At 37.9% G+C, this 25,655-nt stretch overlaps 3 protein-coding genes, 1 long non-coding RNA gene and 2 pseudogenes across 6 annotated transcripts; 2 read left to right on the forward strand and 4 right to left on the reverse strand.

Annotated features, from left to right (window-relative positions):
- The first annotated feature begins 1,820 nt into the window (after positions 1-1,820).
- LOC121049586 lies at positions 1,821-2,497 on the forward strand (annotated as a pseudogene).
- Positions 2,498-3,147: 650 nt separating this feature from the next.
- Positions 3,148-5,909, reverse strand: LOC112181892 (putative transcription elongation factor SPT5 homolog 1). Of its 2 annotated transcripts, none has more exons than XM_024320296.2 (2): positions 5,611-5,909; positions 3,148-5,479 (listed from the first exon to the last, which is right to left on the reverse strand). In XM_024320296.2, exon 2 carries the CDS (start codon positions 5,475-5,477, stop codon positions 3,369-3,371), a length of 2,109 nt encoding a protein of 702 aa, XP_024176064.1. In that variant the 5' UTR covers positions 5,478-5,479; positions 5,611-5,909; the 3' UTR covers positions 3,148-3,368. The 2 variants fall into 2 exon arrangements, with proteins under 2 accessions (XP_024176064.1, XP_024176063.1); XM_024320295.2 differs by having other exon boundaries at positions 3,148-5,482.
- A 5,105-nt stretch (positions 5,910-11,014) lies between these two features.
- LOC112179615 (arabinogalactan protein 20) lies at positions 11,015-11,748 on the reverse strand. The gene is made up of 2 exons (XM_024318076.2): positions 11,454-11,748; positions 11,015-11,347 (listed from the first exon to the last, which is right to left on the reverse strand). The coding sequence occupies exons 1-2, from the start codon at positions 11,599-11,601 to the stop codon at positions 11,244-11,246; spliced, it is 252 nt and encodes an 83-aa protein (XP_024173844.1). The 5' UTR covers positions 11,602-11,748; the 3' UTR covers positions 11,015-11,243.
- Positions 11,749-12,842: 1,094 nt separating this feature from the next.
- Positions 12,843-17,617, reverse strand: LOC112165152 (tubulin gamma-1 chain). The gene is made up of 12 exons (XM_024301614.2): positions 17,400-17,617; positions 16,536-16,736; positions 16,276-16,387; positions 15,525-15,925; positions 15,263-15,316; positions 15,085-15,189; positions 14,670-14,744; positions 14,525-14,569; positions 14,143-14,271; positions 13,594-13,698; positions 13,404-13,481; positions 12,843-13,232 (listed from the first exon to the last, which is right to left on the reverse strand). The coding sequence occupies exons 1-11, from the start codon at positions 17,526-17,528 to the stop codon at positions 13,413-13,415; spliced, it is 1,425 nt and encodes a 474-aa protein (XP_024157382.1). The 5' UTR covers positions 17,529-17,617; the 3' UTR covers positions 12,843-13,232; positions 13,404-13,412.
- A 2,495-nt stretch (positions 17,618-20,112) lies between these two features.
- On the forward strand, positions 20,113-22,929 carry LOC112178482. 2 transcript variants are annotated; one of them, XR_002927450.2, is made up of 6 exons: positions 20,113-20,347; positions 20,579-20,635; positions 20,741-20,849; positions 20,950-21,071; positions 21,196-21,343; positions 22,439-22,929. It is a non-coding gene; the product is annotated as an uncharacterized LOC112178482 (long non-coding RNA). The 2 variants fall into 2 exon arrangements; XR_002927449.2 differs by having other exon boundaries at positions 20,116-20,347; positions 21,185-21,343; positions 22,439-22,927.
- A 638-nt stretch (positions 22,930-23,567) lies between these two features.
- Positions 23,568-24,303, reverse strand: LOC112169181 (annotated as a pseudogene).
- Between the last annotated feature and the right edge of the window lie 1,352 nt (positions 24,304-25,655).

Here is a 25,655-nt window from a genome sequence, read left to right on the forward strand (position 1 = left end):
ACAATTAGGTCGGACAGAAGGTCTAGCTGCAGTGCTAGAGACCAACTCAGATGTTCCAGCTAATGATCCAGAAGCAGCAGGAATCATAGGCTGTACAAAAGACAGTTCATTAGTGCCGGATATGAAATTGTACAGTAAAGACAGTTCATTCAAAATCTGTACAATGTATAGAGATAATGTACAGTACAAGTTGCAAACAGGACAACGTGTTTTTGAGAACGGAAGAAATCCCATGACAAGCCAACAGAAGACTCAGCTTCAAAGACCACACAAAACCACAAAACGTGGGATTATTATCAATACATGGCTTCAGGAATAACAAACTATTAGAGAGTAGAAAGGGCCCCCCATTACTTGTTTACATCGTGACTTGTAAAAATCAGTTCATAACATAACAAAGAAACAAATGTGGCCATAGGTATCCAATTGTGCAGAGCAAAAAGATAACCTAAAAGCATGGTTCATGCACAGACATACAGAAATCATGGATAAACAATCCAAATTCATAAACAATACCCAATAAAAGAACAAGACACCGATTTGTGACTAAAACACGGCAAGAAATAAAATTACACTATAAAGATCCAAATAAAATGAAAGAACATGAACAAATGGTTGAGGAATCTAACCACAGAATTGGCAGTGGAGGACTCCCCAAATTCCTCAGAACCCAAACGCTCATCTCCTCCAATCCTGAAATCAAATAACACCTCAATCATCTACAGTAGCTCGATCAAAAAGAACACAAGTCTTTTTTCAAGAAAAGAATGAAGTGAGAAAAAACTAGTAGAAATAGCTACAGAGCTATTGAGCATCTCAGATGATCCAGGAAAACGAGACAATTCATCGGATCCACAAACAGACTTGGCACGCTACAAAGAAAACAATTACAACCCTAGATCATAGAATTGAGGGGGGCGAAGAGTTGCAGAAACCTAAAGAAACCACTGCAAAAACCCTAGGCGGACCCTAAGCACTGTAATGGCGAAGCGAAGCGAAGCTCACCTTGTCCATGACGATCGAGAGCGCTGTAGAGACGAGAGACGACTCGTGGAACTAGGGCTCAGAAATGTGAGTAGGGAAATGTGAAATCACAATAATTTGGGTCTCTATTTTTCCCAGGCGAGCGCGAGTTTGAGTTTATATAAGCGCTCAAGCCTCCAGCGCGGCCCAGTTTTAAGAGATATGTGTGGAATCGGTACAACGCAAAGGAAAGGGGGAAAAAATGGGTTGCGAATTGCATAATATGTGTTTGCCAAGGGAAGAGAAGATGTGAAGGCCCAAAATTGGTGAGTGCAATTCGAGACATCTTGTCTCTGGGTGTGTGTGTGTGTAGCCAGATGATAGAAATTTTTTTCCCTAACTCCTCCTCCTCCATACATGAGATCAATAGAGTCGGGCATCCTTCCTGATGAAAATATGACATCATCATTTTTCTCAATTGAATCTCATGTGTAGGATGGGAAGATCCTACAACTACATAACAAAACCACAAATTGAATGACATGAGTTTTTTCTTCTTTTTTGAAAAGATGTGGAGAGACTAGAGCTTAGAGAAGGAGAATGAAGGAGAGATCAGACGGGGTTGGAGAAGGCTCTGCAGGTGTGCATTATATATATAGCTTTTGAAAATCAATTAAATTACCAAATTACCCTCACTTTTGTTATTATTATTATTATTATTTTTATTTTATTTTTTTTTAAAGTAATTTTTTAATCCGATCCGATCCGATCAAAAGAGGATGCACTAATTCAAAGAACAAAAACCCGCATATTCGCCCGGTCCGACCTTACCTGATCTTTCCTAAATACCAAATACAAGAATTCCCAAGGTACAACAGCTATTGCAAGACTTATTTGATGGCAAGGAGCTTTGCAAAAGTATAAATCCTGATGAAGCAGTTGCATATGGTGCCTCTATACAAGCTGTAATTTTGAACCGTGAAGAAAATATCGAGAAGGTTCAGGACTAGCTCTTGTTGGATGTCACTCCCTTTTCCCTTGGTGCAGACTAAAGAGCGTTTTAATGGAGAAATGAAGGTTGTTGTCCCAAGAAACACTACCATCCCCACTAAGAAAGAAAGAGTTGTGACAAATGTCGAAATTGGACAAGTGTGTATGTAAGTTTAAAGTGTACGGGGGTGAAAGCGCAGTAGCTAAAGATAACAGATTGTTGGGTACATTTAAGCTCAAAGGCCTCCGTCATGCTCAAAGGGAAACATCTCAGGCCACCCTTTGCTTTGAGATTGATGCCAACGGGACTACGGTTGTCTCTGCCTAGGAAAACTCAACGGAGAATAAGAGCAAGATTACATCACCAATAACAACAAAGGCAGGTTATCTGAGAAAGAAATTGAGAAGATGGTCAAGGAAGCAGAGAGGTATAAGTTAGAGGCCGAGGAAAATAAGAAAAAAAAAAATGGAGGCTAAGTTTGCATTGAAAGATTATGCATCCAACATGATGGACACAGTTTCCAACATCCCAAATCTAACTTAAGCAAATAAGACAAAAATTGTAGATACAGCTGAAACGGTCATGCGATGGCTTGATGATAATGAGAGCCAAGAAAAATTGAAAACCTCTGCAATTCCATGTGGCCTAAGAAGAACTAGGGTGGTGGCCATACTAGAATTCGCTAAGAAAGGAGCTGTTTATTTTTTGATGAGTAGATCTCAATCATTACTTATCTATTTAGTCTTGCTCGAATGCCTAATTGTAGAGTTTAGTTATGATTTTTTTCTTCGATCTGAGTGACATGAATGAATTTGGTCTCAAAATATTTTCGAATCAAACATACTTAATTGTATGAGATGGAATTATAGGGGAGAGAGAGAGAGAGAAGGTCAATGAGTCAAATTGATTCTCTGTTCGGCAAATGCCCTATGGCCAGTTTGCACATATGGAGACTTCCTAGACAACGCAACCAGCACAAACAAGCAGAAAGTACAACATCGATCAAACATCCAAATATTGCCAAATGAAGTAAATGAACTCATTTATACACACAAAATCTAGAGTGCAGAAGAACCTGAATGCTTGCAGGGGCCCACTCAATAACATGGAACTAACTTTGTTCTTTCTACGGCCCTGCTCCCCTGCTGTTTCTACCAATCATATTTTCACAGAAATCTTCATTATTACATATGAATGAATATAAGAATATATATTGAGTACTTGCAGTACACATTAGCAATCCACACAAAAACAAAATAGAAAGCTACTTTGTTATGAACTCCATCGTGTTGTGAAATAACAAGATCGAGACTAATAGTACCATACAACTGAATGAAAACAGAGACTAAAGAAACAAAAGAAACTTTGTTCACCAGACAACCATCATTTGATAAAACAAAAGTTGAATCAAGCTCTAATATATAGGAGGGGTCCTCATGCCACCATGTATCGGTGTTGCTCGGGGATCTCTCATGGGAGTCATAGATGGAGTTCTCATGCCACCATGTATTGGTGTTGCTCGGGGGTAATCTCTTCTGGGAGTCATCATGTAGGGAGTCGTCATATAACGCATTGGGGATGCTCCAGGATCTCTCATGGGAGTTGTCATGTAAGGCATTGACGTTGCTCCAGGATCTCTCATAGGAGTCCTCATGTAAGGCATTGGGGTCTCACAACCAGAGCGATATGGTGTTGTAACTGCAGCAGCAACATTACCTGATTCTGAAATACAATGTAGACGATCAACAACAACAGTTTTCATCTGGGACTCTAGTTCAACCCTTACATTTGATCCTTTAACCTCCACAACACGCCCCCTGCAGCCTTTATAGGGACCTAGACGGAACTTTACTCGGCTCCCTTTACCAAAACCATCCTGCCCATCATGCCTTCTTGCACCTCCAGAAAACCTCGGACTTTGACTAGGGATTTTGTGATACCTTAAGCAGTGGGAGTCGCCCATTGTATCACCATTATTCACTTCAGGACTCTCCACAGCATGATCAGAGAACATGCAGATAGCTTCATTGGTTGCATCAGATAAAATGGTGATCAACTGCTTCTGCTGATCAACCTTAACAACCATGCCAGTTGCTCCTTGTTGACTACCGCTAACAACCTTCACATGCTGCCCTTCTTTAAAGCATTTCTGAAGTGCTGTTTGATTGATGGCAACGGTTTCCGGGAGGCCATCCATTTCCGCTTTGATATGAACAGTCCCTAACTCAACTTTCTCAACCCGTCCCACCAAGTTTCTCAGATCTCCCTCCGTAACAATAACTGCATCGCCCTTCATAAAGCTTTCGCCTTTCTTTCTATTTGGAATTGTATGATCTCCATCACCATCAAGTTCCTGGAATTCTTCAAGTTCTTGCAAGGAGGGTTTTGCCTCTTTTATACTTTTATCAGAAACAACTTTAAGATGGAAACCATCTTTAAAGATCATCCCAGATAAGCCATCAATCTTCTCAATATAACCACGTGCCAATGGATCTCGCATGGACTGTACTCGTACACCCAGCTGTCTAACTAGGTTCATGTTCCTAAGAAGTGCAGGAACACGATCAGGACGTGCACCAGATTCCTTCTTCTTCGATGATTCTGCACCTTTTGCAAGAGCTTGTAAATCAACCCTTGGAATTAACTTTACTCTAACTTGCTGTCTCCCCGGGACATGCCCCACAACCTTGGCAAGGTCCCCTTTATATACTCCCGTCTTAATCCTAACCCATTTATCATTTACAACGCTCTTGCTTTCACATGATAGCACATCAATCATCTCTTTAATAGGAACAAGCATTATTTTCTGCAGAATTACATACCTCAGACCTTTGCAAGCTTCCCTCACATGGGCTTCTTTGTAAGCTTCAACATATATGAAGCTTTTCAAGTGATCCAAAGCAATGGCAGACATGATCTGCAATTCTCCAGGACTATCAATACACTTCTGCATTAGACAAGCCGCTACCTCTCTCTCTTTACCAATGGCACACTTCACCAACCACAATTTCGGGTCCTTCACACCGGGTATGAGAGCTTGCTGTCCAACCTCCGTATCATCCTCATATTCTTCCACATGAACATCCCTAAATCTGTCTTGAACCCTTCTTTCAAACTCATCAATATCTTCCTCCTCTTCTTCCTCCGGCAAGACAAACCCCATCCTTCCCCCACCGCCACCATCATGTTCAACTTCATCAGGTTCGTTATCAAACTCCGGTTCATTAACAATAAACCCATCCAATTCACCATCATCGTCTTCCTCCTCCTCCTCATCTTCATCCTCTATAGCCTCATCATCCACAAACACCGACTTAAAAGGCCTTCCACCACCGCCTTCTTCTTCTTCCTCCTCCTCCGCAACCGTTTTCAATTTCCTCTTTTTCGAATTCGACCCTCGCCCTCTCCGCTTCTGGATCTCAATCTCATCAGAATTCAATCTCCCCCGCTTCGAATTGGCCCTTCGCTCCTCCCGCATCTCGCTCTCCTCTTCTTCTTCATAATCGTCTCTCCGATTTGGCATGGCTGCTACAGAAAAAAGAAAACCCTAACTTTGCTCTCAATTTCGCAATCCCTCTATAACCTCTATGGGTTCATGCTATGAGGCAAAGGCCCCTATTTATACAGATAGTAGATAAAAAAGGTTCCAAAGTTACCTAGGGTTACCAAGCATCACGCCGCCAAGCCCAATCCAAGGATAAGAATGAGAAAAACCACGAGAAGAAGGAGATTGAGGAGGACCACGATTACGAATCGGTTCGAGCCAAGCGGAACCGGTTCGCATTCGTAGAGCTCTTCGTCCTCTTCTTCTGGCTGCGTCGCGTCGTCGAGGATCGTAGGGGTCCGAGTGTTGATGAGGCTCCATATGGTTCGTTGTCTCTGTAGAACCGAATTGGGGGATTTTAGTTTTCTAGGGTTTTGGGTGTGGGAGATGAGGAGAGGCCGAGAATATGGAGGACGTGGTTGTGGGGGATGTGGTTATTATTAATAGGAAAAATAGAAGCGGGCTTGGGCCTGAAGCTAGTTTTGGAACGTGTTGTGCTTTCCTCCCTTGGAGGGTTTGCTGCCTTTGTTGGATTATGACGGGCTGTTATTCTTTCTAAAAGTGTTTATCTTGTTCTAAAAAGTCCTGTATTTCTGTTTGTAAAGTTTTGCATATTCAATAAAGATTATCCTTCCACCGCCAAAAAAAGAAAGAAATAGAAAACGTATATTTATTGGAGTTAAAAACATTCCACATTTAATATGGATCTTTTCAATAATACTTATTTAAAAATTATTAAATCAAGATTTTATTTCGAATAAAACTGGAGATAACAACTTTTTATAGAGATATGATGGTCCTGAAATTAGGTAATTAATGCAATGGATCTGGCGGTGAGGAAAAAAAAATGATGAAAATTTGGGCCATATTGGTATAAAGAAGATCCTGGAAATCAAGTTTGGGTTTGAATGGATTTGTCTTTGAAAGGAAAGAAGAAGTATGAGAGAGCAGAAGAGATATTATTCCTCCAAAGTTCAAACATAGTGAAGGGTGATGGGTTTGTTGCATAGGTTTAGAGAAAGAAGAAGATTGAAAATACTGGGATAGACAAGAAAGAGGAAGAGGTATAAGGGGGTTGGGTTTGTTGCCGAGGTTGTTATTTTTATTATTATTTTTTTTTGAGAATATGTTGCCGAGGTTTAGAGAATGAAGAAGAGAAGAAAAATTAATGAGGATAGATAAGGAAGAGGAAGAGGTAGGAAGTAAATCAGCTATGTCCCTCCAATAAACATTAGCCACCTGTCTCCTCGACTAACAGAGATTTAACTGTTAAATAGAACTTATATTATTTTAGCTAAAGATAAAAACAACCAAATAATCGTACACACTTGGTGGGGTGCGCCTAGAACTGTAAATGGACCGGATTTGGATCGGATCAACCTAAATCCAAACCCGTTTACTTCAAAAAAAATTCGATCCAAACACGCTCCGTTAACCTGGCAAATTATTGATAGCTCGATCCAAATCCGTATCCGTCGGATTAATGGATACCCGATCCGCTAATCCGACCCGATTATAATTTCAAATATTTTAAAATTTTAAATAGTAATATTAAATTTATATCATGATAACTCATAAGATATTAATAAAATATTAAAACAACATGAAAACTATCATCAAAATAGAATTACATTATCAAAATTCTTAATGCTTCTTGGAATCTTGGGTGATGAATTGTTCCTTAGATTTCTGTAAAAAAATTGTATTAGAAATTCTTCATATTTTATATTTTATATATAAATTTTTTAAAATAATAATATATTAATAAAAAATAATATTTTATTATTACGAAAACTGGCCGGTTCATTAACGGATCAGATCGACCTAAATCCGTATTTGATCCGTTAAATAAACGGGTTAACGGATTCGGATCATAACGGATCAACTGATCAAAATTTTCGATCCAAACCCGTCCAATAGCCACGGATTTAGAGCGGGTCCGGATCAAAATCCAGTTCATTTACAGGTCTAGGTGCGCCCTGTGAAGGCTTCAAATCCAAACCGGTTTCATCTTCTATTTTCTTTTCCATCAAACCCAGCTAGATACCAACTAAAACAATTGTACCAATCTCTAGGTCCAAATTCAGCAATTTGCAATTTCCAACTATAAATCTACTGATCTAATTGTAATCCACAAATCAATCTCTAATTGTGATAGAACAATTGAATGTAAAAAATTGCAGGAAAATGGGACAAGTGTAACTTGGATTCATGACGATGGATTAGCAAACCAGGCAAAGAAGAAGATGAGTCCTTAGAGCAACTCCATCTGTTGCTTCTTGACTGGTCACTAGCTAGGAAAAGTTGATGTGTTGACCATGGAGAAGAAAAACAAGCTTCCAGTGGTGGGCTTATGACCGGGCAAGAATCACACCTTCTTGACCGAAGCCAAGAAAAAATGCAAGGGGCTGACATTTTTCTTGACCCAGCCAAAGCATTTGCCAGCTCGCCCCACACCCAAACGTGGGTGACGCCTGCGGAGAGAGAAGAGAAGGCGACGCGCTAATGAAGAGACTGAAGGAGAAGACGCTGACGCGTGGCGCCGCAGCAAGCAGAAACGACTGAAGCCCAATCGCTTGTCCCGTAGCGACAGAGAGGGGGCCGGCCTTTGCCACGTGGAAGAGAGTCGTTGGTTCACTTTGAATTCTGAATGCAACGGTCAATTAATCCCAGCCCTTTATTTCAATTAAATGGGCGACCCTACGGCAAACAATTAACATGCATTATATATATGTGTGTGTGTGTGTGTGTAACGTTTACATGCATTATATATATAATTTTAAAATAAAAAATTAACATGCATTATATATATAATTTTAAAATTTAAAAAAAAAATATTCAATGAACAGTGAAAAAAAAATCAATGAATAGTCTTGACTGGTCAAGAAAAAAAACTGGTGGAAACCCATGTCCAGTGGTAGTGAATAGTTACTTGACTTTTCGACCTTTACATTTCTTGACTACGGATGGACTTGCTCTTAAAGAGCCAAATTACGACCTAAATTTACTGAACAGTTCAAGAAAACTTTACGGGAGTAGAAGAAAGTGTGTTTCTGGGTACATCAAGATGGAAAACAAATTTCTCAAAAGTGAAAAGCCAAATTCCTCAAAGTGAAAAGCCAAATCAAAGAGCCCAGATTGAAGCAAACCTTAATTTCCGACGAATCCAATCACTGCATCGAAGATTGCTTTCTGGGTTTACAAGATCACAGAGAGCCCAGATTGAAGGAAACCCCAAAATCTTATTCGAATTTTCTTATTCCCTTGATTTCCAGACCAACCTCTATATCTCTTTTCATAAATAACAATCTAACAAAATGTCCATTTTATGTAAGCAATCAAGATTGTCGGGCTGGTGAGGTTGAAAATCTTGGACTTGACGGAATCGTGCATAGACAGCTTATCTTCTTCAACCTCAGGGTTAAAGGTATCAACCTTCTTAGCCTGTTTGTCGTCTTTAGAAGATGATGAAGACGACGAGCGGTGGTGGGCGTAGATCTTCTCCATGACGTATCACTTCTGGCACTGGGCGGAAAAGAAGAGGAAGAAGAAGCGGTGGAGTTTATTTTTAGTTTAATTTTTGTTTTTTCTCTAAGATAGCTTAACGGAGTTAGGAAACTGTTAAGTTATGGATAGCTGTCAAAATATTAAGCAAGCGACAGGTTTGGTATAGGCTTTTACGGGACAGGTGATTTCATCCCGTAGAGGTGAACACATAATCTGATTAGGTTGTTCTTCAATAATCAAAAACCTTTATTTCATTAAAAAAATAAAATTGATTAATATTTAACATAATGATGTTAACCTGATTAAATTGATAGACAGATAAGAATCGAGAATCGAATTTGGATGACCACAATTATAGCTAAACCAAATTACCAATCCACCGACCCCTTAGTTTCCTTTTATCTATAAGCTAAAACGAATAATGAAATTAATGTGTGTGTGTGTGTGTATATATATATAGACACTTTCTACCGTGGTGATAAATTTTAGTAATTAAATTTCCTTAGTGCAAGCATCTAAACCATGGTAAATCCTTCTTTTTCATATGAGAGTCTATGAGAATAATGTCTCGTTTCTAGACCTGTAAATGGACCGGATTTTGATCCAGACCCGCTCCAAATCCGTGGCTATTGGACGGATTTGGATCGAAAATTTTGATCCGTTGATCTGAATCCATTAACCCGTTTATTTAACGGATCAAATACGGATTTAGGTCGATCCGATCCGTTAATGATCCGGCCCGTTTTCGTAATAATAAAATATTATTTTTATTAATATATTATTATTTTTTAAAAATATAAAATATAAAATATGAAGATTTTCTAATACAATTTTTTTGCAGAAATCTAATGGACAGTCCATCACCCAAGATTCTAAGAAGCATTAAGAATTTTGATAATGTAATTCTACTTTTGATGATACTTTTCATGTTGTTTTAATATTTTATTAATATTTTATGAGGTATCATGATATAAATTTAATATTACTATTTAAAATTTTAAAATATTTGAAATTATAAACGGGTCGGATTAGCGGATCGGGTATCCGTTAATCCGGCGGATACGGATTTGGATCGAGCTATCAATGATCCGCCGGGTTAACGGAGCGGGTTTGGATCGAATTTTTTTTTAAGTAAACGGGTTTGGATTTAGGTCGATCTGATCCAAATCCGATCCATTTACAGGTCTACTCGTTTCATTCTTCACACAGAACCTCCTTCACTCTTCTTGTATTAGAAGTGGAACGAAATGACTCGACTAGGCTCAGTTATTGTAACACATTGTAGCAAAGTCTTTACGTTTTACATGATGATGTTACCGAGCCTCATTCAAGTGTTCAACGAATGATTAGATTTTGGTTTAGGGCGTTTCATTCTTCACACAGAACCCTGTCAGTCTTCTTGTATTAGAAGTGGAACCAAATGACTTGACTAGGCTCAGTTATAGTAACACATTGTAGCAAAGTCTTTTTGTTTACATGATGATGTTACTAGGCCTCGTTTTAACTGTTGAACGACTGGTTAAGTTTTTGGTTTAGGGCTTCTAACCCTCTAGTTTTATTATAACAATGGATAAGGTACTTTTGCTCTGCGAAAAATGCTAGTTCCATAGTTCAAAGTGTCCCATTTAGAATACAACTTATTGAGAAACAGTGCTGGTTGTGATTAGATCATAAGAAAAACTGAAAAAAATAAAAAAAGTTTAAGTTGGTTATCATTTCATCTCTGATGTAGGACCCTTTTCCTGGGACCGAAAATGTTACCAACTTACCTTCCATCTTTTTATCATCGCACACTGTTTTTCCTTTGAAGTTCACATTCTTGGATTTTGAAGACATAAATTTGGAGTTCATATATTGATTACGAGCAACTTTTAGAGTCTTAAGTCCATCAAAACTGCAATGATGCTGAGAAATGTAAACCCCAGAATGCAGTTGAAACATGTCCATCACACCACTAGAAATCCAAAAGTGGAATCAAAGAATTCAAAAACGAAAGTGAAAGCAAAGAATAATTTAACAAACGATAATAGCATAAACTAAAACTCATCCCTTAAATACTGCCATTCATGAATTCCTCTAAGCCATATATCCACAACCATAATTCTCGAATAACTCATAAATAAAGGAACCAAAAGAATAAAAACCCATCACCAATTTTTTTTTTTTTTTTTCCATTTCCCCCCTTCTCCTACAAATCCCCATTTCTAAACCTAAAAAAAGAAAAGAAAAGAATCAAACTCAAAAGAAGTTGTAGGATGATGCATCCAAAGGATGAATGAGATATGTGAGCACCAAAGCCACCAGCATCAGCACATACGCAATCCCCTGATCTATTGAAGTCCCTGCAAAATCCAACCCACACAGAAAACCAATCAAAACCCAAATCCCCAATCAAAACCCAAAATGCCATTAAAAACAAAATGGGGTTTCAGATCTAGACTCCATTACCATCACCGGTGAGAACAGGAGCAGGAGCAGGAGCAGCTAGCGGGGAAGCAGCAGGAGCCCTTGAGGCAGAGGCAGAAGCCAAGAAGAGGAGTGCCAGCACTGCCAGAAGTCGGAAAATGGCCTTGGAAAAAGCAAAGCAAGCTGCCATTTCGGAGCAAAGAAAAAAATATGGAACAGGAGTGAAGAAGAGAGGAGAATGGAGAAGACCCAAAATGAGAGAGAGATAATGTGTTGTGGGAGAGGAGAGAGTTTTGGTGTTATATAAGGAAGAGGGTTTGGTTTGGTGGTGAGTAGTGACTGGTGACGAGGAGCCAGAGGAAAGAGAGGAATAAGGCAGGCCTCCCTGTACAGGGAATTAATATTACTTTTTCCCCTTTTTCATTTTTTTTCTCTTTTTTCTTTTTCTCCTTTTTGGCTGACGTGGTCCATGTGGGTGACAGTCTGTCCTTCACAGCCCCATTTGTGTTTCAAAGAATTTTCTCTCTCTCGGATTCTACAATCCGAGGCCGGCCCCACCTTCGCTCCGTTACAACGAAATTAACGGCTATTTAACGGATACTCTTCAATCAATCTCTGCTCCGTTTTCAAATTCAAAATTCGGATATTGACTATCCGAAAATAACCAGCAGGTCTTAACTCACCGAAAATCTTTCGTTTGATTAATTACAATTGAGAGTTGATGTCTCTAAACAATCTTGGCTAGGGTGTGAAGCAAAGTAGGGAATTTCGTTGTCATGGGTGGAGTGTGGAAAATTCTTCTAATGGCTTGAGATTCTGGCATTGACAATTGTCAATGACAAACGATACGTATTATTGAGGAAGCAAGGGGTGATTGGTTGGAGAACAAAGGAATGTACAGGGACAGTTGTATAGGATAATCAGGATATGATTAGCAAGTGTGCACGAATTTAAAGTAAACAATTGGTTTTAGGGATTATTGAATTCGTCTTAAGCTGGCGATCGGCGTTTTTGACAACAATGCAGCTTTGTGGATTTGTTGGACCAAAACAAAAAGATTGTAATTTTGTTGTTTCCGGCATTGGCGAACTGTTGTCTCAAGTCTTGACAGTTTCCCAAAACCGAAATGACCCCAAGAGTCCTACTATTCAACCGAGTATGACATATTCCGGGTTTTTGTACCGATAGATCTGTTCTTTTACCCAATCTCTACAGTACCCAAAAAAAAAAAAAACCACGCATGCCATACTCGGTGTAAAGTAGGTACCCTTGGGATCACATCACTGTTCTTGTCCACAAATTAGCAAAAAAGCTTGACATTTGAGATGAACAAATGGGGACAGACGAAACCCTAAAGCTGGTGCCAAAGTTATCTTCATCATTCAAATTTCAAAAACAAAAACCAGTCACAATCAGTGAAGAACAAACTTATGAAACCAAAGATGGGCATGACACCATTGAACATGCCATGCCAAACACCAAAAGCTGTGATGAAAACAAGCATACCAGCCTCCAATGGACCCAACAGACCAAAAACAAACAGGTCTACCACATGGGGAGTAGGTCTATCACATGGGGAGAGGGTAGTACAATGGTAGCATCATCATCATCATACAGTGAGATTCTGTATTCTCGAGGGATTGAAAATTGGACACCCTAACCCAAAGCAATAACCAAAATGAAACAACCAGAAAATAATATTACATTAATTATTCCGTTAGGAAATACTTAAAATGAAGAATTGCAATAAATACTGTACAATGCTCCCTCCAAATGTACTTTTGGCACCAGCACTTAGATAGATCGCTGTGTTTTCCAATCCTGGCAAATCACCAAACAAGGAGGGCATTAAAGATTCAGCATTTAGTTGGTCTCGAGTCTTGACAGAAAGTGAAAGGTGTAAATAGGGCAGATCTGATATAAAACTATTCCAAAACACAATAATCAGAACAACTACAGAAGGAAATGCAGTACAGTTTACATCTAGCTTACCTAAATTGTTCATACTGCCAATTTTGGGTCCACTGTTCCTGCTGCACTGCCTTCTCCTGTAAGAACGTGGTCTGGATCCTGGAAAGTACACTAACCCGGTTAAATAAAATTTAAGATAAAGATACACCGAAAGACAGAGAAAAGAAAAAAAAAACTAAAGAGAGATAATTATTGGCAAGTATGGCAGTACCTCCATTCCCCATTTGATGTAATCTGGGGACTCACAGGCCTTATATTCATCAACCAAGCTCTCAAGTATTTCTCTTGATTCATCAAATTCTGATAGGTCATTCTCCTGTCACATTATGGCATATTGTTATGAAAAGCCCCACATGCATTTCATAAATTGCCACACATGAAAATGTTTTTCTCTTCAATCATCAACTCATCAAGATTAACTGCACCAACTATATGGAATGGAATATAAATATGGCATATCTACTGAAATAGATTAATTTCTACTCATTGAGTCAACTTTTCATCAAGCATTGTACTGTTAAAAGTTAAAAACAATCATAATGCAACAAAGTTCAACTGTACTAATTGTATGAGATATACATATGGCATATCTACTGAAGCAAATTAATTTCTAATATTTAAGTCAAAAACTTCTCAACCAAGCATTCTACAGTTACAAGTTAGAAACAAAAATGAACATATAAGAATCATAGTTGCACCATCAAGAAATTGATCAATCGAGTCTGAAATAATACTGACAGTTGTGCAGGCAACAACTTACAGCAAACATAGGGAACTTCCGGTAGTTGTCAAGAAAAGCTTGCTTCTTTCTTAACAATGAATACTGGCTCAAACACTTGCTGAAAAGATGGCGAATACTAGTATGGCTGGCTAGCATAAGACCACTGACCTACCAAGGATAAAGCAGATAGATATTTCATTATAATTACTCATCTATCTTATTAAACCATAGGACACTACAAATGAAAAACATAAAATTCCGAAATCCAAAATTGTAACTCAAATTAACTTTGAACTTTGAAGGGTAGATGGAAGTTTTTTTAACAGCAAAAGAATTTGCATTTGAGGACTTTCCAGACTTGATTATCAACACAGAATTTAAAAACAAGGAAGAAAATCTAAGATAAGAGTTATAGCCTTACCCTATGGGCAGTTTGTACATATGGAGACTTCCTAGACAAAGCAACCTGCACAAACAAGCAGAAAGTACAAGATCAAACATCCAAATATTGCCAAATGATGTAAATGAACTCATTTATACACACAATATTTAGAGCGCAAAAGAACCTGAATGCTTGCAGGGCCCCACTCAATAAAGTTAACAAGCTTTCTTTCGCGTATCCTCTGCAAACTTTCATGAACCTGATTACAGAATACAAACAGTAAATACACCGTCCAGAGGAAATACAAAACAGTAGAAGAGAAACAAAGTGCTTAACATTCTAAGGTAAGCAAGAAACTCTACTTCATATTTCCGCAAACAATTCTAAAACTTGCTACCATGTTCAGAGAATCTGCATAGACTGGCAGTCATCTACTACAATTGACTTTCCTTTCCCAACAAATTCATTTCAAATTTTGATTGGAAAAGATGATCATGAATGAGTAATGAATATTTTTGTACCAAACAGAAATTTTGGTTGTTTGCAGAACTGCAGGATTACCATGCAAATTCAACTAGTACTATTGTTATTATTACAACCTGAGTAGGGTCTACTTCTCCTTGAATGATGTTTAATATCGATATATACTTTGCTTGACTGGCTTCTTTTGTTCGAGCATACGAGGAAACCATGATATTTTTTGTCTGCAAAAGGAAACCAATGTCAGAATTGCTTCATTCTGCTCTGTGGAAAAGAAAGGCAAGCAACACTTCTTACCTGCAGAAGTCTTCTCATAACATCAAGTACAGTGGTTTTACGAATCACATTAGCCTGCCAATAGGAAATATATTTGCATCAGACAGCTAATTGTTTCTTTAAAAGCACAAAATGGACATTGAAATTTTGAAATTATATGAGATCACACATTTCTCTCAACCTCTTTCCCTCTAATTCGCCACATGCTAGGTCACACACATGGATACATATGAGTAATTGGATGGTATAAGATCAAAGACATTCATGCATGACTGAGTCTTACCTGGCGCTCGACTGTGAGGGGTGTATATCCTGTCATTAGAAAATGGCATCTTGGTGTTGGAATCAAAGATGCAAGAAGACCAACCAAGTCGTTGTTCATGTACCCTGGATATCTCAGAGTGGTTGTGCTGGCAGACATTACAGTAGAAACCAAAGAATTTGTTTGAGCAAAGGTGGGATTTGTGAGATGGAGGCGCTCGACAGCGATTCTATTCAATGCAGTGTTATCAAGGACGACAACACAATCAGCATTCAGAGTTAGTCGCTTAAGTGTCAAAAGTGAGTTATAGGGCTGGACCACCACATCACTTGTTTCCATCTGGTTAGGAAATACACTGTATGTCTGAACCAGTTTTTTGCTGTATCGATCATTCAAAGTCTCCAACAGATAGGAACCCATTCCTGCATTTTACATTGTGATCTGTGAGTACACTCAAAAGAGCTATGAAGTAAGCAGTCATTAAGAAGTCCATTTGTCTTTACTAGAAATTACACCACAGTCATGAAAGCAAAATCTTGTGGCAAGTAACACATCCCATATACGATTCATTTGAAAAATGAAAAAAATAAATAAAAATGTTGTTTTGTATAGGCCAGGCCTAAATTATATCTAGTTTGAAACAGGTACAGTAATGAAATGATATATCTAATCAAATGACCCATCCTTGTAAATAGGAAGTACATTGAGCAAATGTTTATTAGGTCATGAAAGGTGGGAGAAAAAGGTAAAACTGAAGAGAAGCAAAGAAAACCTGAGCCTGTTCCACCAGCAATTGAATGGCAAAGAACAAATCCTTCAAGACTATCACTCCCATCTGCTTCTCTATCAATCATGTCCATTATGGCCTCTTCAACACCTTTTCCCTGATCATAATTTACAATAATTTCAGGTCCACTTACATGGCAGCTAAGAAAAGAGCTTTGACATCATAAAATTAGTATGACAGAAACTAGTATCTATCTAAAGTAATCGACTCAAAACACCTGACTGCAGTAGAACAAAGAAACAAACCTGATCATATCCACTGGCCCAATTATTTCCTGCACCACCTCCATGATCTGCAACATAGATGTTCTCATGATTGTAGAGGTTTCGATAGTCACTGTTCTGAATACCATTTATCACTCTGGGCTCCAAATCAATCAGCAAAGCTCGTGGTATGTAGTGCTGATCATCAGCTTGGTAAAAAAACACATCTTTTCTGTCCCCTCCCTGCAGCATTTCAGTTTGATAAGTATTACAGACATCTATTTCAACAGACACACTTCTTAAAGTCGCCATAATCACTACTTCCTGATGAGCCATACAGCAACAATTCACGTACGCAACTCCTCATTTTTCTGCTCAACACTTCCCACCACTCTCCCCGTAGTCCAAAACAAATACAGACAATCAATATCTTAAGCATCCTTAATCTATGTTTGACTCAGGTTACTCTAGGCCTGACTAGTATTTCAAGCTCAATCAAGTTAAACTCAAATACTACATAACCAATTCAAGAACCGAAATTTTTGAATTAACATCTGGTTTATTGAGATAGAAACAATAAAATCTCAATTACACTTGCAACTTCTAACAGTAAAGTTTGAAGTTTCACTATATGATACCAGAAAACAAATTTACCCAGCGATCGAGCCTCAGCCAAAAACTCAACCAAGTTCCAAACAACCGAAAATTCGATTTCCAGCGCAAATTTACGAACTTTTGGATTCATGAATTTCATCATTCTTAACAACCGAAGCAGCAAAAAGACAATTCAATTCACACACTTCAACTAAGCCGAGCACGAGTGCTCAGGCTCCGTTCCCTCACCTTTGAAATATCATTTCCGAGCAATTAAGCAAAAAGGCAGACAAGTAAAGAAGGTGAGGGAACCTGAGTGGCAAAGTCTTCGAGAATGCCTTCTTTGCTGATACCGTGCTCGAGGCAGAGCTGCTTCCAGAACTCCATTCCGATCTGGTTGCCGCATTGTCCCACCTGCAATGTGATGATCTCCCGAGGCATTTTCTTCTTTCCCGCACTTTCTCTCACCTAGGGTTTTTCTTTCTTTCTTTCACACTCACTCACTCTCTGTCAGAGTTTTGAGACTTGAAATACTCATTTGCCGGTTCGCACCCAATTTAACTCCCATTTCTGGGTAATTCGTAATTCAACGGAGCCGAAAGAAAGTCGTCGTGGTAAAATAATATTTTAACTATTAAGATTATTTTTACAATTTTTTTTTAATGGGAACGAGAAATTACGAGCATGAGAGCGTAATGCAGAGATAAGGAAACAACACATGCGGTGACACGTAATATTATATTACTCTAGTTAAAGTTAAACCATATAAAATGATCTACCCGGGAACTAGTCCTTCACATAAAATGATTATTAAGAGTTGAGACTCACATCCACAATCTAGAAGAGAGAACAAAAGATCCAATTTGATAGCCGGATTCCAAATTTGGATGAGCCCATTTGGATATTACACTCAAGTCTAAGTCTGAACCTGACCCGACTTGTGAACGCGATTTCAAGCTCCCTCGCACTAGCGCAATCCCACCCACCAACTGGAAGATCTCCATTAATGATTGTTGTAGACAACCCCTTAAGATGCAACAAAGTTGTTGTTGGTGACGAAAAATTCCGAAGAGAATTTTGATTCACCAAAATGATCAAGAAGCTTCATTTGCTTGTTGACTAATGTTTGACTACGACTCGAAAAGGAGGGGGTACCTGCAAAAAACCATTTCGATGCCTAAGTTAGTAAACTACCTAAGTTGAGTGTGGTAGAAAGAATCGGAATGAGATGCATTAACTGAATATCGAGCCTCATTTATATTGTACTTGGGCGACAAGTCGTCATCAACACTGCTTGATCCTCCTTTACCCAATCATTACACTTTTTTTTTAGAAGAAAAAAATGAAAAACTACGATAGGCTAGCATCCTGCTTGATCCTCCTTTACCCAATCATTACACTTTGACGGGGCTATAGATGCAGAGGGTAAAGCTTCAACAGGGTTTGTTGTTACAGATCAAAATGGAATTGCAATTTTCATTGGTTCGATTCTGATTGGCTTTGCATCAGTACTTCAAGCAGAGGCTATTGGGTTAAAGACAAGATTACTTTGGGCTAATCGACTTCGGATTCAAAATATTCAAGTAGAAGGCGACTATTGTATTGCTAATCAAGATCATCAAACATACTTATAAGTTGCCTTGGCGAGTCGCGACCATTATAGCAGACCATTTTGCTAATCAAGACCATCTTTCTTCTCATTCTTCAATATTTCTCACTCATGTTTTTCAAGAGACAAATATGTTGCTGACCATTTTGCTAGTCTAGGTTCGAGATTATCTCAAAATAGTATTTGATTTAATCAGTTTTCTTTTTCTGTCCTTAAGTTGCTATATTTTGATCAATGTATGCATATAATCCCAAGGGAATTTGTTGTTATTTTTTTTTGAAAGGAGAGAATTTGTTGTTTAATGTGTTTGATTTTGCAAAAAGAAATGGGCCAGTTTGAAGTTAGAACCCCATAAGTGCGATTAAGGCACCCAACTTAAACAACTTTTTGTGATAGCTAGTGATAGTTGTTTAACACGACTAAAATGAACAAAGCTTCTGTCAAAGTAGAAAAGCACAAAGGAGAAATTAACAAACCTTGAAGTTAACACTTTTTTTTTGTGTGCTTATTTTGAGTTTAATTAACCTCTTTTCTCATAACCACCTAGGACAATATGATATTATGATGTATGTTTCTTACATACACCAGCATTCTGATTTTCATTATCTTAACGGACTCGAAACATTATACATACCATTGGAATGTAGTTCAGTAATTAAACTCTCACGAATTTCTTTCATTCCGGGTAATTAAAACGGCTCTGAAGCATCAACAGATCAACTAATCAAAGAGGATTGACGAGTGCGAGGTGTACGTCTGTGCATCTTTTTTTAACTATACTAATAAGAAAGCTAGCTTTTGATGCTAACAATCGCTACAAAGTCGGTGTACCTCTTCAAAACGAACTCGTTTATAGACTGGCTTTTAATGCTAAAAGTGGCTCCATTTGATTTCATCTTTTACTTTTGATGAGTGTTAGACTGTTAATTAGTATTACTCAGAAAAAAGAAAAAAATAAAGAAAAAAAGAGAGACTTCTTTACAACCAGAAATGGATCAAAAGAAAAGGATGATCGAAATCAAACTGAAGACCATCACTGCAATTATTAAAGACGATCGTGATATGACTGAATCAATGAACATATATAACAACCATCCACTAATGAAGTTCAAAAAGCAATACCGAGATGACAGAAAATGAGAAAGCATTACGCAACAGTGACAAGATTAATAACCATACATGCATACCAGGTAAAAACTACCATAATGTGCAATATATACTACAAGAAAAGTGATCTTTTATGACAGCTTATTTACGGCGTGCAGATAATGCAGATAAATTATCTGCACGTCGTAATTGATGATCATTCACGACGGGCAATGAACCACACGCCATAAATCATACTCTTTTTACGGCGTGCACAACATGTAGGCCATAAACGATAAAATTTGTTCGTTGTTTACGGCGTATTTAACCTGCCCCGAAACATTTGGCTAAAAATTGAGGGAACAAAGGAGAGATAGAAAGACTCGGACCTCAATCTCAGTCCTCCTCTCTCTCTCAAAATCTCCAAGGACCGGTGCCGAAAGATTCTGGTCGATCTGCCGAAAGCCCAAGCATATATTCAAAAGTCCGATGCCGACACAAGGACCGTGGTGCTTCTGGTCGATGACGGCGGCGAGAAGCGTAGCGATGTGAGCTCGTCGGTGTCGTAAGCCCTCTTTCCATTAATCTCAAAACCCTAACTCCAACCAATCAAACCATTTTTTTTGGATTTCACGAGGTTGAAGCTGCGTGAACTTGACTGTTTTTCTTTGTGCCTTATGAATTTGAGCTTTTCTGGAATTGTTTTAGTTGCATTGGATTGAGACTGAATGACTGATTGCGATTCTAATAACTTGATTAAGTTGTGAACTGATTGGATGATTTGTGGTTGCTGTAGGTGAATTGTTGAATGAGTGATTGTTCTGGTGATTTCAAAGAGCAGCAAGAACCAACGGTATGCTTTTTACTTACTCTCTAAATTTCATTTTCTCAGTAACCAGTTCACTTCAGGGTTTGGGGTTCCCAAATTTCTATCTTTTTTTTTTTCCATCACAATTAGGTTTCGTAATGGCAAGCAAGTTCATCACATGGACATTGATAAGGAACTCCTTGCCGCCCCAATCAAATCTGCCAAGGACAAATTCACACTCATTCCCGAGTTTCTAAAGGTTCGAATCCAATTCCATTTATATGTTCTTTTGCTAGTTATTGCTCTTGTTGTTGTTGTTGTTGTTGTTGTATATAGGAAATGAAATTTTATTTGTATAGGTGAGAGGGTTGGTAAAGCAGCATTAGGACTTGTTTAATTACTTTGTGAACACTGGAATCAAGAAAATTGTGCGTGCCAATGATCGCATAGTATCCGGCGTCGATCCAAGCATTTGGCTCAGGTTCACTACTGTTGTTACTTGTTACTTTATTTCTCTTTTCTGGTTCACATTTGCAAGATATTGGTTCGGTTGCGATTGAGCTTGGTAACAATTACAGTTGCAATTAATTTCAGTATCATTTCAGCTAGAGAATACTCAGTATCATTTCATATTGAACATGAAAAGCTGTTGGGGGATTGTAAGGAGACTTGGGAGCTCTCGGTTGATGGGTATGGAGAAGACGGGAAGCGGATATATGATCCGGTTAAGGGTGAAACTTGCCACCAATGCAGGTAGCTCATATGGATTTCTTGCCTTGCTTTTCGTCGAATTAGTGCTGTGTTAACTTGTGTTGGTTGTGTTTCCATAATGTGTGGACTGTGGATATAATGTTGAGTTAGTATAGGTAGAGTGATTAGCCCAACCAACTTAACTTATTGGCTAGTGTTAGTTTTCTGAACATTCCGAGATTTTTAGTTAAAATTCTCGTGCTAGTTGTGTAGGCTAACTATGGAACACATTGCAACGATTCTAGTGAAAGATTACTTTATGCTGCATAGCGTAAAATTCTCATTGTTTGAATCAAAATGAGTCCTGCAAGATTTCATTGTGATTCACACAAGAATTGTAAACTTCTGTGTTCGCTACTTTAAGTTTAAGCATGAAAATCTTAAGCACTACATTGAATTGTATTTAACGTCTAATGTGTTATGCTATTCTTGAATTTTGTTTGTTAAATTGATGCTATACTCGGGGCTTTTCCGAATCGGTTTGAAAGCTTCATAAACTTATCTATATTTTCCAATTCTGTCCTCTTTTCACTACACAGTTATCCAAGAATTATTTCTATTTTGTTACTGTGTTGCAATTATTTCTTTTGTTCCGTAAAGACAATGGTTAGGAGTGAGGAGTCCTTTCCAATGTGTGGTTTTCTGTGTAAAATTTTTCCTTCTATTTTTAGCTTGGTAAAACTAACAAATGACCATGGACTGGACAAATGGGACTACTTCTTATCTCATTAGGTATTAGCAGTATTTTCTAAAGAATGTGGTTTTGCCTTGTAATTTTTTGTCTAACCCTACTCATTATATAGTCTGTGATGTACACCTTGAGGGCTTGAGCTTTTTGTGAGGTGTGATGGAAATGTATGGTTGGTTAACTTGGTTTCTTGTCTACTTTGATTTACATCAACAGTTTCTGATTATGGAATAAAAGTGAAATATTTTGATTAGATAATTTGCTTAATTGTGTTTTTCTATTTTGATGTGCAATATTTATGCATGTTATTGGAAAATAGTATTCTGCATTATTATTTTCACTTTTTCCAAAAATGTAGTAGCTCAATTGGAAATGGTTCAGTACTCTAAAATAGGTTGAAATGTTTGCAGACTCATGGTGTGCGGTTTGGGCGAGCAAGTGTAAGAAGGCTATTGGTTTTGCTGAGGTATGTTATGGTGTGTATCAAAATGTACTTTCCCAGGCTATGAAGCTTTCATCACTATTTGTGTGTCTTCTCTTTGGCTTTCTTTCTTCTTGAAAGTTCTTGATGCATGTTCAGCTAGCTCCAGGAAACAAAACTGTCCACCTAGCAGCTCTAATGGGAGGTGAAGGATTAGAAAAAGGTCCTTAATTTTTTATCTAATCTTCTGTAATGTGATATAACCATTCGCTAACTTATGGGAGGTAATGTGATATATTGTGATACCATGTGGAATATTGTGATAGATATGATTCGCTAACTAATCAATTTTATTAGTCAAAGGATAAAATGATGTAATGAGGTTTAGTATATCATTATTACACTTTTTGTAATATGATTATTGTGGTTGGTTAAGATAATTTTGATGAAGAGTTTCTTTTACATTGGGTTGTTGTACTTCTATTTTGTTTCAATAAGTGCCTGAGCATGATATGGCTAATAGCTACAATGTTGGGGTGATCCTGGAACAATTGAAAATAAATTGATTTTTTATTTTATTTTGCAAAAGACATTTACGGCATGCAATGCGCGTCGTAAATGAAAATTTAAGGCGTGCTTATGAGCACATTTACGGCATTCTTGAGTACATTTGCACGCCGTAAAAGTGAAAATTTGAATTCAATTTTAAGACGCTCTTATAGACAGTGTCTCTTCACGGGCGTTTTTTGCACGCCGTAGATGACCTATTTTCCTGTAGTGAATTTTAGACCAACTCAATGCAATGGTAAATTGGTGAATCATTGGTTTAGTATGCAATTGATCTACTTTATTATGTTGATGTGTTACTGTACTATAGAATTTCTCATGATAATGATATGAGTTTGGTTTTTGCTGTGATGATAACGATACTCTTTGTGGTGACTAAAATAAGAAAAATCTATATATGAGGCATCATGAACATAGCATTCTCAGATCGATTTACTTGTTACCATTTTGTAAGTATCTCATACTATCGATTTTCATCTACTTTGAATTTTCGTGAAACGTGCTTTAAAAAAAGCAAACCATATACTGGGGTATCGAGGTGTTTGTGCATCAAAAAGTTATTCATGTTAACAAATTAATACCGACTACAAGCTAAGGTATCTAAACAATAAGATAACATATCATGGAGTAAATATATCGTGATCGAGCTTCTAGACATCTTCACTATCATCATCAGTATCACTATATGAAACAAGAGCAGTCTTAGCAACAACACTGAAATGATCAGTATTATCATCATTGGGAGTCTTCACTACCTCCAAACTATGATCTTTACCATCAACATGAGGAGTTTTCACTGTGTTAGCGTCTTCAATTTTAGGTTTCTTTGCTTGTGGCTCCTTCACTTTGATAATCATACCCAATAAACCAGGAGTAGGATTCTTCTTCTTTTCAGCTGCAGATAACCGTCCCTGGACTCCTAGAGGAAGACAACTATGTGCTTCCTTGAGCTCATGCACGACGCTGACCTTGGCTGCGAGGGCTTCCTAGCTTGAAACTCAGAAGCTGTTGTGCTTCCTCATCCTCTAGTCGCCGTTCGTATTCCTTTCTTGCCTTCTGCATTCTATCAAGAAAGTCAGTCTCCTCATCGTCCAAAGCTTTAGGTGGTCTGTGCTTGAAACGTTCGTTGAACTCTGCATCCTTCCTCTCCTTGTTTTCTTTCAGAACCTCGTAAAGTGGTCTATCCCTGTGGGCAGTTCCATCATCTACTCGTTCACCCCTTTTTTTCTTGGCTTCTTCCAACTGTTTCTCCGAAACGAAGTTCATAAGATGGGTTGAGCGTTCCATTGTTTATTTAGGGTTATTTAACTCTCTTTAAAAATGTAGACTAAATTTTGTTCGAGGTATTTGTAGAGTGTGAAATCCTGGTTGAAAAAGGAATACTCTGCTCAGCTTTGCCCAAGTTGTAAAATACATGAACATAGTTACCAATTTGGATTAGTAATAGTGAAAGTTGCAGAACCAGAAGGTATTGAACTTTTAGTTGCTTTTATTTTTCAGGAAAGGTATTGACCTAAGGTTTTCTTTCTTCTTTTTCAATTTTTTTTTTTTTAACGGGAGACTTGGTATTAAAAATGTTTACAAGTCAAAAGAAAAAGTATCATTAATTGGTCACACAACTATTAACTAAGCAGAGGTCTTAAAACTTACCATCAACAAATCGAAGCGAAGATTTTCCAGGTCTACAAGAAGTTTTCAATATAATCATGTTGTGAGTACCGCAATGAATCTAGTTTTGATTGCTAGATTTGTCAATCCTTTTTATGCATGGATTGCAAATTCTAACGGTGGGTCTACAAATGTCAAAGTCACGACAATAATTACTGTTGGTAATTATCTTAAGGAGGATGAGGATTTGACTTTAGTTTTTGCTAGTTAACAACTGGTTGGTGTAGTACATCTTCTGGTTTGTTCTAGGGCCAAGCTGTTTTTGGCCTTTGTATGCTCCTCATTGAGATGGCCTCTTGAGCGATTTCAATTGCTAATTCAATGAACCTTTTTGTTTTTAAATTGAAGCCAAGATCTAGAAGAAACAATTTTAATACATCACCAAACATAACAATAATATTAGATATTAGAATTGATACACATTGATTAACTAACTATACCTCATGAACAAGACTAGTTAACTATAAGCTAGAGGTAAATGCTACCAAACTTCTCATACTTGCAGAACAATATCCACAACCTACTTAGACCACAAGAAGTGTCCGATGGCAGACTTCCTAACTCCTTCAACATCTCCAATGATTGGTAGCCCATACGAATTAAGTAAACAATATTCTAGCTTCCACTCCGGCGGGCATGGTGTCATATCCCATTTTTTGTACCTTGGATAGTGCAGAGGCATCTGGAAATACTCACGTCGCTCTATCTTGTGTTGTCCATTCACTTCTTGTGTCATGGAGGCCATGGATATCGATTCCATGCTGCGTCCACACATATCTTTGATCGTTGATTCAAAGGCTTAACCAACTTCTTATTAGCGTTCACTTGGAGTGATGAAATGTGTTTTGAGGAGGTATTATAAGGTTTGTGATGGTCGTATAAAGGATGTAATAGACTGCTGAGCTTTGTCCAGGTTGTATTTTAATACAATAGGAATCAGAAAAGAAACCAATTTTCAATTAGGAATTAGT

This window comes from Rosa chinensis, chromosome 1 (assembly GCF_002994745.2).
Source record: "Rosa chinensis cultivar Old Blush chromosome 1, RchiOBHm-V2, whole genome shotgun sequence".
Taxonomy (NCBI): Eukaryota; Viridiplantae; Streptophyta; class Magnoliopsida; order Rosales; family Rosaceae; genus Rosa; species Rosa chinensis.